A 15544-nucleotide genomic window follows, 5' to 3' on the forward strand; every position below is an offset into this window, starting at 1 on the left:
TTAGTCTGTCGTCGTCCGTCGTGTGTTAACATTTGAACATTTTCAGCTTCTTCTCTGAAACCACTGAACCAATTTCAACCAAATTTGGTATACAGCATCTATGGGTGAAGGGAAACAAAAATTGCGAATGTTATGCCCCCCGGGGGCCTGAGGGGTGGGGTCAAAACCACTAAAATTAATGAAATCTTTAAAAATCTTCTTCTTTACTCCTGGACATCAGGCAGCAAAACTGTTGGCATAAATGTAATAAGCATTGCGCCCTCTACCAAAATTAAGAAATTCGTGGCCCCAGGGTCAGGGGTTCTAGTGCTAGGGCGGGGTTATATAGATTATATAGTGAAAATGCATTATTTCTTTGAAAATCTTCTTATCTGTTCCTGGGTATTAAATTAAATAAACTAAGTACATAGTTATGATGAGCAAAAGCGCCTCTCCCAAAATTGTGAATTTTATTACCCCAGGTTCTGGGGGTTCTGGTGTTAGGGTGGGGCTATATAGATTAAAAAGTGAAAGTGCATTATTTCTTTGAAAATCTTCTTCTCTGCTCCTGGGTATGAAATAAACTACTAGTAAGTACATAGTTATTTTGAGCAAGAATGCCTCTTCCAAAATTGTGAATTTTATGGCCCCAGGGCTGGGGGTTCTGGTGTTAGGGTGGGGCTATATAGATTATATAGTGAAAATGCATTAAATCTTTGAAAATCTTCTCCTCTGCTCCTGGGAATTAAATCAACTAACTTAGTATATAGTTATAATGAACAAAAGTGCCTCAACCAAATTTATGAATTTCATGGCCCCAGGGTCAGGGGTTTTGCCATTTTGTGTAAAGGGGGGGTCTTTTGATTATATAGTGAATATACATTAACTATTTGAAAATATTTTCCGTTGCCCCTGGGTATTATGCCAATGATCTAGGTTTATTTATTTATGACGAAGAAAGGTGTGTCTAGCAAAATGGTTAATTTCATGCCTCCTGGGCCAGGGGAGAGGGGGGGGGGGGGAGAGGGAGTGTACATAGTTTGAATATTAATTAATGGCTTTGAAATCTGCTCTTTTGAATTAATCAACTATTTATGATGAAATAAAATTTATGATAAAATTTCCAAAATTTTGAAATATGTGGCTCCGGGATCTTTGTTTCCTTTGGGGTTGGGTGCACAACTGGTTATAAAGTGGAAGTGCATTTTCTCTGTTACTCTGATCTACCTCTGGGTATTAAGCATGCTTAGTGTATGATTATGATAAGCAATGGTGCCTCTTTCAAAATTGTGAATTTCATGGCCTATGGTTTAAAACACGAACCAAATTCAATTGTTGGAAAGTTAAATTGTTACGATTCTCAGGTGACCTATAAGGCCCGTGGGCCACTTGTTTTTTTTGTTTTTTTTTACAGGTCTGCATTTGTTCTGCTCCCACTTTGTATTGGTTCAATGGATATATGAGCTTGATTACTGTACAGTTCTTTATCATTATAATTACATGTACATGTATTTCATTCGATCTGTAGTCTTTAGTGATGAAACTTAAGGTGAAAAATTTCTTGAACCCAACTACCCCTATTGACTTTAATTAAGAAGGAAAGCTGAAAGATCATTAGGTTGCCCCCTTGGTTTTTAGGTCACCTGAGTAACTCAGGTGACCTATTGCAATCCGTTTTCGTCCATCGGCGTCTGTCGTCCGTCGTGTGTTAACATTTGAACATTTTCAGCTTTTTCTCTTAAACCACTGAACCAATTTCAACCAAATTTGGTATACAACATCTATAGGTAAAGGGGAACAAACATTGTGAATTTTATGGTTCCCGTCCCCCTGGGGCCCGAGGGGTGGGGCAAAAACCAACAAAATTACTGCAATCTTTAAAAATCTTCTTCTTTACTCTTGGACATCAAGCAGTCAAACTGTTGGCATGAATGTAATGAGCATTGACTCCTCTACCAAAATTGTGAAATTCATGGCCCCAGGGTCAGGGGTTCTTGTGCTAGGGCTGGGCTATATAGATTATATAGTAAAAGTGCATTATTTCTTTGAAAATCTTCTTCTCTGCTCCTGGGTATTAAATAAACTTACTAAGTACATAGTTATGATGAGAAAGCGTACTTCTTCCAAAATTGTGACTTTTATGGCCATAGGATCAGGGGTTCTGTTGTTAGGGTGGGGCTCTATTGAAAATCTTCTTCTCTGCTTCTGGGTATTAAATAAGCTAACTAAGCACATAGTTATGATGAGCAAGAGTGCCTCTTCCAGAATTGTAAATTTTATGGCCCCAGGGTCAGGGGTTCTGGTGTTAGGGTGGGGCTCTTTTGATTATATTGTGAAAATGCATTATTCTCTGAAAATCTTCTTCTCTGCTTCTGGGTATTAAATAAACTAAGTACATAGCTATGATGAGCAAGAGTGCCACTTTCAAAATTGTGAATTTTATGGCCCCAGGGTCAAGAGTTCTGGTATTAGGGTGGGGCTCTATTGATTATATAGTGAAAATGCATTAATTCTTTGAAAATCTTTTCCTTTGCTCCTGGGTTTTATGCCAATGATCCAAGTATATATATTTCTGACGAAGACAGGTGCATCTAGCAAAATGGTTATTTTTTATCCCCCACCCCCCTGGGTCAGGGGGAGGGGGGTACATAGTCTGAAAAGAAATTAATGCTTTGAAATCTGCTCTTTAGTAATAATCAAACATTTTATGATAAAATTTGCAAAATTTTGAAATATGTGGCCCTACGGTCAATGGTTCCTTTGGGGTGAGGTGCACAACTGGTTATAAAGCGGAAGTGCATTTTCTCTTTGTTACTCTGATCTACCTCTGGGTATTAAGTAAATAGAGTAAGCATGCTAGGTTTATAATTATGATGAGCACTGGTGCCTCTTTCAAAATTGTGAATTGTGAATTTCATGGCCTCTGGGGTAAAACATGAACCAATTTTAATTGTTTGAAAGTTGTTACCCGATACTCAGATGACCTATAAGGCCCATGGGCCTCTTGTTTTCCATCTAAACATTTTTTCCAGCTTTTTGATTCCCTCTTTGGAATATATTTTTAAAAGTTTATTTCCTCGCCTCCTAGTGAAAATAATTGAAATCTTTGACCTATCCTACATATTTAGTCCGACTGGAATAAAACTTAATTAGTATGATCAGTACACAAACACTAGCTTCAAACAAACTACTCTAAGCATGCTAAGATAATTTAATTATATACATGTAAATGTACAATATTTTGTTTTCCATTCAGCAAGCAGGGTTGCAATAGTTACAAGTACAAGAAAAAATAAATTTTAAGCAATTTTTTTTATCAGCGGTAAAAATAATAAAGACAGAAATGGGGGGAGGGAGTCAAAATATTAATATTTTTGGCGTGGGTGAGAGAGGGCAAATGGGGGGGGGGGATATTCTGACTGCAAAATAATATTAAATCCAGAGAGGAGGTCCAAAAATGTTAAAACCCCTTTAAATTATAATGCTTTACTTTAACTTTTATGCTTAAGATGACCACGTCTTTTCTCAAGGACAAAGAGTCTGTTCTTTGTCAATCTGCTGGATTTATATGTTTATCATTTATAAAAACCATTCCCTGAAGTGTTTCATAATTTACTGAGATATATATCACAAAGAAATTAAGTAATACATCAAAGTTTCAAAGCATATAACATTCTTTGCAAATTTAAAAAAAAATGGTTCACATCCATTAACTGCAATATATTTAATTTTTTCTCCAAAAGTGCCATACATACATAATTACATATATACATCAAATATTCATTAACAGCAGAAAAGGTCTTACTAATGTTTTATCAGAAATCATTATATAATAGACCTTATATAAAGGCTATTATTTGGCACACAATTGACTAATCGATCAGCTCCATTTTCAAATTGTAAATATTGATGATGTACTATCTAAATACAGGGAGAAAGATCAATCTCTTAAAATAAAACTAGTCAAAACAAATATCAACCTGTAAATGTAAAAATTAAAATCATATTAGATATGATTTCAAATTGAACAAATCTGAACAAAGATAGAATAAACTACATATTTTTTTAACTAGAGGTACATTTTATATAAACATTTGATTAACCATAATGACACCATCATACCACTTGGGATTATGAATTGAACAAACTTGAACCTACAGTATTTAATAAAAGTTTCAACAATTCTGGCCAAATGGTTCTTCAGAAGATTTCAAATGTTAATACCAAATTTTAACTAATTCTTAATTATCCCCCCTGGACAGAAGGCATTACCCTTTATTTGAACATTTTTTGTATATCCTTCAAGTAGGAATGCTTTCAGTTGAAATTGGCCAAACGGCTCTTGAGAAGAAGTTCATAATATTAAAAGTTTACAGACAGATGGATACCAGACAAAATGTGATCATAAAAGCTCATTTGAGCTTTCAGCTAAGGTGAGGTAAAAAAATTAATGACATTATGAAATCATTTCACATATGTATTTTCAAATTTTCAATTGTGTCTATTCTGCAGATAAATTTTAACATCGAATAAAGCAAAATGTACATTACAACTACCTATAGTTCTAAACATAACATCTTCAAAGTGCACTGTATAAAAATACATTTTTTTCTGACAAACAAATATACAGTGTATTAATTTATCTGATCTTGATATGTCAATAATAATCAACATGAATTTATCATCTATACAGTCTATTCAGTTCAACCTTAGAACTGTGGTTGAATATACATAGTACATCCTTTGTAGAAGCAAAATATACAAATTTTTTAAAAATATATTAAACAAACAAATTCTACATCACTGGCATCAGATATTTGCACCAAACCTACAAAACTTGTCAAAAAAATTTTACCGGTAAATCATTAAAAAATATTTTTCATTAATAACCTTTCATAACATGTACACATGTACACACAAACACTCAAATAAGATTACAAGGTTTTTATCCAACAGATACACTGTATTCTTGATTGCCATTTAATTCTGGAGAATCAAAGAAAAATTCACTGTGAGATATTGACTAGGGCAGGAAGTTACAGTACGATTTAAAAACACGACCTGTTTTTTCTTCCTTGGCCTCTACCTCTAATTCTGTCCCACCCACTCCAATCCGGACTAAGACATTTCCCCTGGAATTCCTTTCTGACAGGTCTAAAACAAAAGACCCAACACAGGTGCAGCCCTGCTCATCAACAAACCTGGGATTTTTCTGCGTGGAAGCATAGAAATCTAACAGAGCCATCTCCTGGCCTTCCACAGCAAAATATTCTTTGGGTTCCTGAAACTCCCCGACTTTAACAACCTGTCCCACTTCTACATGTTTGTCAAAGACATCGTCACACCAGTGGAGTCCTTTTCTGGTTGTCTGTGGCAGTTTCTTGCTTTCTGGATCTCCCTCCTGCCAAATCCCTTGTTTGGCGATTCCGTAGGTGTACCTACACACCCTGGAGGCTATGATCTCGGGCTCATAGCCATAGATCACTGCTCCCTTTAACACAGCTAGGCTTGGGTCGGTGGGTATCACTACTTTTTTGTGAGCAAACACAGTTTTTAGAGTTTCTGTCATTAATGGAGACTCCGCATATCCACCCACTGCCAACAAAGTGCTGACATCAGACATTCCAGGGGTATCGAGGATTTCCTTGATAATTCTAACCACATTGTCTACAGAGTTAGTAAAGAAGGTATGGAAAAGTTTTTTGGAAATTGTCATCTTGTCTCGTTTTACATGCACATCATCTGCAAATGTTGTATGCTCCAGCGATTCCTCAATTTCACATTCGGTGTCTTCCCTGTATGCATTTAACAATGTGACAGGAAGTCGAAGTGTGATTTTCTCCTTGTTCATTTTGGGACTATATGTACACTTCTTCATCTCAATATCATTCATAAGATCGAGGTAGTCTCCAGGATATTCTTCTTTGAGCTTCATTAAAACAGGTCCACCAAACAGTCGTTTGAAGAATTTCATGATTTCGTCATTGACACAGGTTCCCCCATAGTACCCCCCACTGGCCTGGTGTAGCTCTTTCAGTCCCCCATCAGAAGTCACTTCATGGGCAGTTATGTCTATGGTACCCCCTGTCAAGGATAGAAAAATGTGAAGATTTAGTTTCCTGTTTTAAGTGCAGAAGATATATAATTATACCAAGGTTTTATGCTTTAAGAATCAATTATGATCATTGAAATTTTGAATTCATAAACTTTTTTTCTCGAAACTGGTAATAAATAACATATTTGGCAACATTATTAATTTTATTTTCACAGTGCACAGTGCACACACTTGTCATGCTTACAGAACAATGATTTCCATTCCTACACCATAAAAAAAATATTATAAACTTATCAGATATAATGATTTTATGTTTAAATGAACCAAAATTCTTTGTTCCTTTTACTTCATTTAGGTTGTTTGTATATTTTAACTTCCAAATCTAAAAGTACATTTAGTTTTTAAACCCATATATTTGTCAATGGGAAACTTTACTGTTAAAAAATATTGGTAGGTGAATATTAGTAAGCCTTTTCTAATACTTGTTTCACAAATACATATAAGTGATACAGTCCAATAAATTTTCATTACAGTATTTTAATCTAAGGACAAACCTCCCAAATCCAGCACCAGATACTTGGACCCTGCGGGCAGTGAGGCTATCTGCTTGGCTCCATCTCTCTGCGTACTTATTTCTACCGGGACTTTACGACAGTACATAGATGCAGCTTCTGGTTCTAGGGCCAAGGACAACTGCGAGTCTTTCAGTCCAGCCTAAATATAAATTTCAAGTCTTAAACAAACATTTAAAATATTAACTACTATTATAAATCACTTTTTATAAATTTGTGAGAACTTTATTTTAAAATTTCATTCTCGCGAATAATAACATTTTTTGTGATTATTTAGAGGAATATTCACAACTCGTGAAAATTTTGTTTTGCTAACAAAGAATTAATGACTATCTCATGAAAATAAGATTTTGCAAAAATATAGTGATCTACAGAACATGTATCAATTAAGATTCAAATGTAAAATAAAATTTTACTGTATTAAAAGCAATAAAACCATAAAGTGAACATGTTGTACAATTAGTTCACAAGTTTTATGTAAAATCAGGCATACAGATTCAAAATTTAAATTAATGTCATTTTTACTTTATATTTGCCATAGTCTTTATCAATAATAAAAAAAAATATACCTGTATTTGATAATTGTGAAGTCAATTGTACAAGACGTTTGTTTTCCCACTTCACAGTTATACTATAGAAGTACTTTTTTCCACGGGGTCATAATTCCGCAGAATCTCAATTTCTGTTTAATCCGCGGGTAGAAAATTATGCGGATTTTCTAGATTGTCACTTTACGAGGGGTGATCAAAAAGTTCGCGAAATATCTCTATATCTTCAAAACCACAATTCAGATTAGAAAAAAAATTGGTACACAAATAGCCATACAAAAGTTCTATAAATAGCATATGCTGGATAAAGTTTTGCTTCTTGTTTGTGACGTCACAATGTGAAAATGACGTCACTATTTAGGTCACTCGTGACGAAAAATGATTGTCTCAGTCGTCTTCGTTCAACAAACGAGTGTAAATTTAATCGGTATATCTTAGAAATCCATTTGAAGTGGTGTATAATAATTTGTACACAGTTTATTAAGACAAATGGCTCTCTATAAATTTAAGAAATATAAACTGGATTAATCATTTTAGTGAAGAAAGGCAAATGGTTAAAAATGGCACTTGGTATGTTGCCTAATGAAAGCAAGTTTAAAATGAGATATGTTTTTAATTAAGCAATTTGCTATCAAAGACGTCTAATTTACACACTGAAAAGTAGTTGAATATTTTAAGAATAATATAATTTTTAAATACCTAAGATATAGTAAACTTTAGATTTTAAACATATTAATCATGATAAAAAGGAGCCACCCATTCTCTATCCAACTTGAATAAACGTCTCTCCAGAGAGAGAAGATTTGGGTTTTGATGGTCGCCATGCTTATTTTTGGAAAGGATATTCTTACCCACCCATTCTGTTGCCGATATTTGACCATTTCTGACAAATGAACAGTTCTTGTTATAAAATTAACTTACATGGAAAGTAATATAAAACTCAGAAAATCTTTCAGCTTTTGTGACAGAACGCTACGGAGGGGGATCACGTGACTGCCTACATCACGTGATTCGCGCATGAGCAGAACTGTGGTAGATGTGCATTAAAACCGGAGAGGACTAATTTAAGATATAATCAACACTGAAACCAAATATTATTTCTTTTATGGAAGTTATTCAATTAGTTCGCGAACTTTTTGATCACCCCTCGTATGCCTTACATTTATATTAAGTACACTTGAACAAATTTCCTCGGAAAATGTGTGACTTCGTACAAAGCGTAAATTAATACCACGCGGAAAAAGGTACTTCTACAGTATTGTGATTTTTCTACAGTATTGTGATTTATCTCATTTACCTTTTCAGCAGCCCTCCTCATGAACTGCTTGGCTCTGAGGTCCCAGATGGCGGGCACAGTGACTACCCAGTACACATCATCATATGTGAAGTCTTCCGTAGACTTTGTAGACAGTCGTTTCTGTAAGCTCTCACGGAAAAACCGCATCACTGCAGCAAAGACGTCAACAGCAGGCAGTTCCTTGTCTGTGATATCCTTGAGTTTTGTAGATTCATTGAGTTCCTAGCCAAAGAAAGAAATTCAAAGTACAGTGTAATTAAATATCTATAATTTGTTTTGAGATTATACATGTGAGATTCTAATGGGTAAAATATAGTAAAACATTGCTAAAAGTAAAACTTTTGCCTACATATGTTACAAGTAAAACAAAGACTCTTGTAATGAATTTTCACTTACAGCAATGTGATTTTCATTCCCTGAGAATTTAAAACTGTTGCAAACAGAATAAAATTAACCAATTCCATTTATAATGAAGTAAAATTGTTGGTTCCTGTAATTCGCTATACACTGATACTCACAGCATTATTAAAGAGCTTCATTTTGAACTGCCTGAATAGGTAGTGTTTCTTTTGTTCTGAAGGATCCATGTCCACAAAATCTCTCTCTGCCTCGTAACCAAAGCTGACGTAGTCTTTCCCATTCGGTTTGATCAGTACTGTTGTAGGCGCCTTGCTAGTAATAGCTGTTCCACTGTTCCAAGTATGTACAAAAATCTTATTGCGATCTTTTTTGTAATCGGATCTAGTGCACAAGGCAAATCCTGATCCATAGGTACCAAAGTCAATGGCTGCTACTACCAAACGGTCATGTTTAATAGTCTGAAATATGAGATTTGAATGAATTGAGAGTTTTAGAATAGAAGCTATAGATTTTCAAGTTCATTATATGAAGTGATCCCCCTTCATCCCTAACCCATTGTACATGTAAGTTGAAAAGAAGACAATCAAGATGAATATTAAATGTTTGGATAAGAGAAGTAACCTGCACATAAGAAATGTTCAATCCTTTACATATAGAGAAATAAGAATTTTGCAATTGAAGAATTGCTTTTTCCTTTTTTAATTGGTGTCAAAAATTTAGGATCCCATTTTAACCTTTCTCTTTCCTTTGAATCATGGTAAAACAAAACATCTTATTCTCTTTTATCAAAAGCACTGAATGATGCAAATATAATGTATATACATATACATGTATTAGAGTTTCTTACCACTTCAACAACTTCTGCACCATCATTTTTCCAGACCTGAAAAGTATATGGAAAAACACAGAAATGAAAAAACAAGAGATCAAAGTTTCGGAAAAAATGAGAAACGGAACGGTAATATGCACATCTACAAATTGTGTCCTAAATATCTTCAAAGTTTAATGAAATTCTGTGCAGGGGTTTATGAGGAGTTGCACTGACAAACTGTTCACCACTATATTCAAGATATCCCCAAAAATCTAAGTTGTAAAGTGGACAGAAAAATACGGAATGTGAACAATTGTGAGATGTTTGTGACAAAATGTTCATCTGTATATTCAAGGTATGGCCAAAAATCCCCGGAATTTCCTGGTAATATGCACATCTACATACTGTGTCCTAAATATCTATAAAATTGGTATATATTTTTCCTAATTTGAAAAGTCCAAGGGAACATGCACATCTACACACTGTGTCCTAAAAATAAAGTTTGACGAAAATCTGTGCAGCGGTTTATGAGGAGTTGCGCTGACAAAATGTTCATCTCTATATTTAAGGTAAGGCAATAAACAGAAAAGTTGGAAACCAAGAAAAAATAAGTCATCTGATAAATACACATTGTGTATACCAAATTTCATCTGTGCAGCGGTATGTGTAACGGTTGTGGAGAATGGAATTGGAATTTCCGTAATATGCACATCTACACATTGTGCAAATAATTGAAATTTTTCTAAGTCACGCAACCAAGGGGCATAACAAGAGATGTTTTTAAAACACTGTCAAAAAAATCCAAAGGTGTGATCGTACCAAAACAGAACTTGACCAAGAACATGACCAAATTTAGATGTGTATTGGAAAAAATGTGAAAACTGCAAATAATTGAAATTTTTCTAAGTCCAAGGGGCATAACTGTCAAATTTTATTTCAGATATGTATACCAAATTTAATTTCATTATGCAACGGTTGCAAAGAAAATGCGGAAAGCAAATAATTGAAGTCCAAGGGGCATAACGCTGCCAAAAATGGTGCAATCGTACCCAAAATAAAACTTGACCTAGATATTCATGTGATATATCTGTATACCGAATTTCATCTCAGTATGTGCAACGGTTGCGAAGAAAATGAACGGAAACTAAGTGGACTGACAGACAGCAGCAAAGCAATATGTCCTCCCTTCTTTCGAAGGGGGGCATAAAAAAACAAGCAGAAACTGCAAATAATAATGAACTGTAATTTTTCCGAAAATCTTTTTAAAAAATCCTCAAAATCGAAGGGGCATAACTCCATCAAATATTGCTCAATTCTACCAAAAAAAAGAACTTGACCCCGACATTTTTATGATAAATCTGTTTACCCAAGTTCATTTCAGTATGTACATGTACAACCTCTGCAAAGAAAATGAATGGAAACTGAAAATTATTGGAATTTTTCTAAGTCCAAGGGACATAACTCTGTCAAAATTTGCTTGATTGTACCAAAATACAACTTGACATATATATTCTTATGATAAATCTGTATACCTAATTTCATTACAGTATGTGCAATCTCTGCAAAGAAAATGAACAGAAACTGCAAGGAATTAGAATTTTTCTAAGTCCAAGGGACATAACTCTGTCAAAAATTGCTCAATCATTTCGAAAACAAATCTGGACCTAAATATTCTTATGATTAATCTGTCTACCACCAAATTTCATTTCAGTATGTGTAACCTCTGCAAAAAATGAGCACAATCTTGGTGGACCGACAGACCAATCGAGGTACTTACAGCACTTGGAGATCTGACATGGGTAGTCTTTTGTGGGTCTGCAGTTTTCTCCTGAAAAACAACAAAAGTTAGCATGAAAGAATGTACATGTACAATGTTGTGCACTGAAGTGATGTCAGTCTTTATATCAAATTAATATTGAACACATTTAGCAGTGTCATCATTATTAAGAAAATTATAGCATTTTTCTATATATAAACTTTATGGACAACCCTTGTACCTACTTGTTGTAATATGGCATTCACAACCTAACTTATACCTGCTTGTTTTTATTACATTTTTTTTTCTAAAATGCTTAACAAATTTATGACCAACAATATTTACAGAACATACATCACAAGTTATACTTAAGTTTATTTTATGCTTGTTGTAAACCATGGTAAATGGTATTCACAATCACTAACATTAGCAAATTAAGTAGAAACAATATTTTACTATTGGTATTCTTTTTATAGGATATGTAGTATGGATTGATTTTTTCCAATATATTTCCATATATCTATATATCCACAAATAATCTAAATCTACATGACATTGTCATTGTATGTGTATGCGAAAAAAAAATCTTTTTCTTCTTAGACATCCTTTTTTTCAATCCTTAGGTCCAAAAAGATAAATTCAAATCTTAATGCACATATATAGGTCAGTTGTGTACAAACAGTTTTTTTTTTCTACGTATAAGAATGTAAGAGGAGCATCTCTGACAGGATTTCAATATTACCTTTACAGCTGCTGACTTTGTGAAGTTACTGTCACTGTAACGTTTGGTTCTGTGCCCCGTTACGGCTGGTGTACTCTCCTGTGTACTTTCACTGACCGCTGATCTCTGACGACCTGGGATGGACTCCCCCGTGGCACCTTTTGTCTTCTCGTGTGATGACGATTTTTTGGAGGGTCCATCATCCTCCTACACATGAAAAGTAGGTCAAATGTTTAAAAAATCACATGACTACAGCCCATGAAACTTAATTATTACGGTTCCCCTAAACAAAGCATGTAAAAGAGTTCAAATTCAGTGGTATAATACAGTAGGGTCTCCTTATTATGATATTCATTTTGTCATTAGAAAATATCACAATACCAATTGCAAGATAATAAATTGAAATCCACAGTGTATTAATTCCTCAAATTGTAATCAATTCCAAAATTCTTATCATTTCATTAAGGAAAAATGAATGAATTGAACACTTAATAATTTATTTGCATTTTTTTCCAATTTATTATAAAGCAACATTTTTTTTCCCCTTTCATCAATATTTTGTTCCCTTTGAACTTTTGTTCTATGAATTAATGAATGGTGACCTGTGTTGAAGAGGAATTCATTCCTCTCAATGTCTAAAAGTAAAAACCTATTTCACTTATATGTACAATAGTAAGTGTCCTAGGAAACTGCACAATAAATCTTATTACATGTCCATATATTGCAATTACCATTACTCACACAACATATATACTCTGTAAAGTAGATTACACATGTATATGTATATTTTTCATTCTTAGGACTAGTCTGTCACACATGTATTCAATATTTATGACTTCACCTACTGTACTGACCTGACTCAGATAATGGAAATCTTAAGGAGCTATCTATATGTATATATTGATATTTTAACAAGTTTTGTATAAAATATAAAACAGAAATGAAAACATTTGTCTCATTTGTGTCATTTAAAGACTCATTACTTTTGAAATGAAATATCAATTTGTTGTGATAAGACTATTTCAATACAATGTATGTGTACTAGTTTACAATGGATGGGAATATTTAACAGTCAAGGATCTAGAATTACGTATAGAGGTTGATAGGGTTGCAATATTCTTCCAATCAAAAAATTAAAACTGACTGGTAAAGTAAAACGACTCAAAATGGGAGAAAGTAATATTAATAAGATAAGGTGTTTCAGCCTCCAGTAGCCATGAGTTGAAACTTCATTATACAGGGTGAAAGGCAAAGGAGGTTCTACATTTTACAGGGTAAAAGGCAAAGGAGGTTCTACATTATACAGGGTAAAAGGCAAAGGAGGTTCTACATTATACAGGGTAAAAGGCAAAGGAGGTTCTACATTATATAGGGTAAAAGGCAAAGGAGGTTCTACATTATACAGGGTAAAAGGCAAAGGAGGTTGTATCAAATTTTGTTGACAAATTGAAATTGGCCAAATGGTTCTGAAAAAATGGATGAAGATGTAAAAAGTAAACAATAGTAAACAAAGAAAGACCAAGAGATGACTGACAAACTACAAGCAAAGATCAATGGAGTCTTGCTTACAGTATAGGGCTTAAATTAATATTTTTTTTACATTTACCTATTTAAGTGCATTAATCAATATTCTTACCTTTCCTGGTTTATTTCCCATAGTTACAAAAACATAGTTTCCACTTCAAGTTCTGTAAAAGACATAAATACTATTACCAAATATTAAATCAAATATTAAAGAAATTATATTGTGTTACATGTATTAAAAAACAAGATCACCTTTCATTGCTTTGCATCATAACACATTAAAAATAATTGCCTTCAACTGTACATGTTTGATGAATATAAATAAGTACTTTACTTAATATTCCATGTTCTCAAATACATTGAAATTTACGTAAATTCAATGAAGAGGGCACGATTAAGAAACAAGAGGCACATGGGCCATAATGCTCACCTGAGCCAACATACCTCTGCCATTTTTCATCAGATTTGATCTCCTATTTATTCCTAAATAAAACTTTGATCCCCATGTTGTAGCCTAACACTGTCATGATTTGAATCTAATATATCTTAAAATGCTTCCATATTCATGTGATTCATATGATTTATCAGGGCTTTGCTGTTTTTAAATGTGGTCTTATTTCGGAATCCTAACCCTGGAGATCAATGGGATAGAAATTTGAAAAAAACTTGAATATACAATACCTGAGAATGTTTCTACATCACTATGAATAATCATGGCTCTGTTGTCTTCCCCCAATAAACATGCATTCAATATGCGTATTAAAAAAAATAACCATGCTGGGGATTTGGGTCAAAGCGTTTAACAGGTCCAGTACAATCTCTTGATATAGCTATATAGCTTTAAATAGCTATATAGCTTTATTAAACTATTCAGTATAGCTTAATTTAGCTATTTTACAACACTTTTTTCTTAAAGGTGTAATTTTCTCAGTATGTACAAAAAAGCGCACCTTGGTGCAGTGATGATATACAACTTTGAACTCTTCTGAAAATAATGCATGTAAAAATCACTCATCAAATTATGTCTCCTTGAGAGACTTTGTACTCAAAGTTCTACATGTTTTGGGGCTATATAAAGCAATTGATACAGCTACTTCTGCAATGATATTATAATGGAGACCAATTATGTTCAACAAGATAATTGATTGGTAACAGTTCAGCACAATGAGAAGCAATCATACTTTTCCTTGCCTCAAGGCACCCAAGGTAGTGGACAGTTAGTCTAACAATAGAAATTCTCTTTTTGCTGAAAAGTATTCAAAAGCTGCAAAGTTAGAACTATCTTTGATTTTGGTTGTTGTTTTAATAGTCCATAGTACATGTATGAAGAGTCAAATACATGCGACTTTTTGTTTATTTTCAGCAAAAAACATTTTTGTGAAAAACTGTATATAAATAGCTAAATAAAGCTATTCTGAATAGCTTAATAAAGCTATATAGCTATTTAAAGCTATATAGCTAAATCAAGAGATTGTCCTGGACCTGTTTAAAGACTGTTCAGTTAAATCTTCACTCCTTCACTACACAAAATCCTGTCATTAATGTAGAGCGGTGGGTGTATTTCTCATTTAGAGATTTTCGTTGTTAATACTTATTTGGCTAAAGATTTCTCAATCTAAGAATGGCACCTTCGGCTTATTTTCTACTTTCGGTTTCACACATTGTACCAATCTCTCACTACCAGGAACTGACATAATTAAAAATCACAATATTTATAAAATTTTTGAGTGTATACAATAAAATGTTTGGTCTTTATCTAAAGAAATTGACAAAGACTCTGGTTCTAGCAAATGGAAATTAACTCGAATCTAGAAAAATTAACCCACCTTAGCTGACCCGGAAGACAGGAGTTGGACAGGGTAAAAATAGGACACGGTAGGCATACTTGTTTCCATAGTTTCTAACATTTAGGTGTAAAGGG

At 33.7% G+C, this 15544-nt stretch overlaps 1 protein-coding gene across 2 annotated transcripts; it reads right to left on the reverse strand.

Annotated features, from left to right (window-relative positions):
* Positions 1-3640: 3640 nt before the first annotated feature.
* Positions 3641-15481, reverse strand: LOC134231210 (heat shock 70 kDa protein 12A-like). 2 transcript variants are annotated; one of them, XM_062713139.1, is made up of 9 exons: positions 14054-14222; positions 13736-13787; positions 12121-12306; positions 11400-11450; positions 9659-9694; positions 8970-9269; positions 8452-8673; positions 6589-6748; positions 3641-6063 (listed from the first exon to the last, which is right to left on the reverse strand). In XM_062713139.1, exons 2-9 carry the CDS (start codon positions 13754-13756, stop codon positions 5003-5005), a joined length of 2037 nt encoding a protein of 678 aa, XP_062569123.1. In that variant the 5' UTR covers positions 13757-13787; positions 14054-14222; the 3' UTR covers positions 3641-5002. The 2 variants fall into 2 exon arrangements, with proteins under 2 accessions (XP_062569123.1, XP_062569122.1); XM_062713138.1 differs by lacking the exon at positions 14054-14222 and adding an exon at positions 15450-15481 and having other exon boundaries at positions 3642-6063.
* Positions 15482-15544: the final 63 nt, after the last annotated feature.

This window comes from Saccostrea cucullata, unplaced genomic scaffold (assembly GCF_032062105.1).
Source record: "Saccostrea cucullata isolate Sc308-1 unplaced genomic scaffold, CSIRO_AGI_Scuc_v1 ctg1020, whole genome shotgun sequence".
Classification (NCBI taxonomy): domain Eukaryota; kingdom Metazoa; phylum Mollusca; class Bivalvia; order Ostreida; family Ostreidae; genus Saccostrea; species Saccostrea cuccullata.

Bases quoted from the DNA above. Each gene is read 5' to 3' on its own strand.
- LOC134231210 (XM_062713139.1), bottom strand. From the start codon at position 13,756: ATGGGAAATAAACCAGGAAAG. The intron at 12,307-13,735 runs GTAAGAATATTG...TTTCATGTGTAG, and splicing joins TGGGAAATAAACCAGGAAAG to GAGGATGATGGACCCTCCAA. The intron at 9,695-11,399 runs GTAAGTACCTCG...TATACTTTTCAG, and splicing joins ATGTCAGATCTCCAAGTGCT to GTCTGGAAAAATGATGGTGC.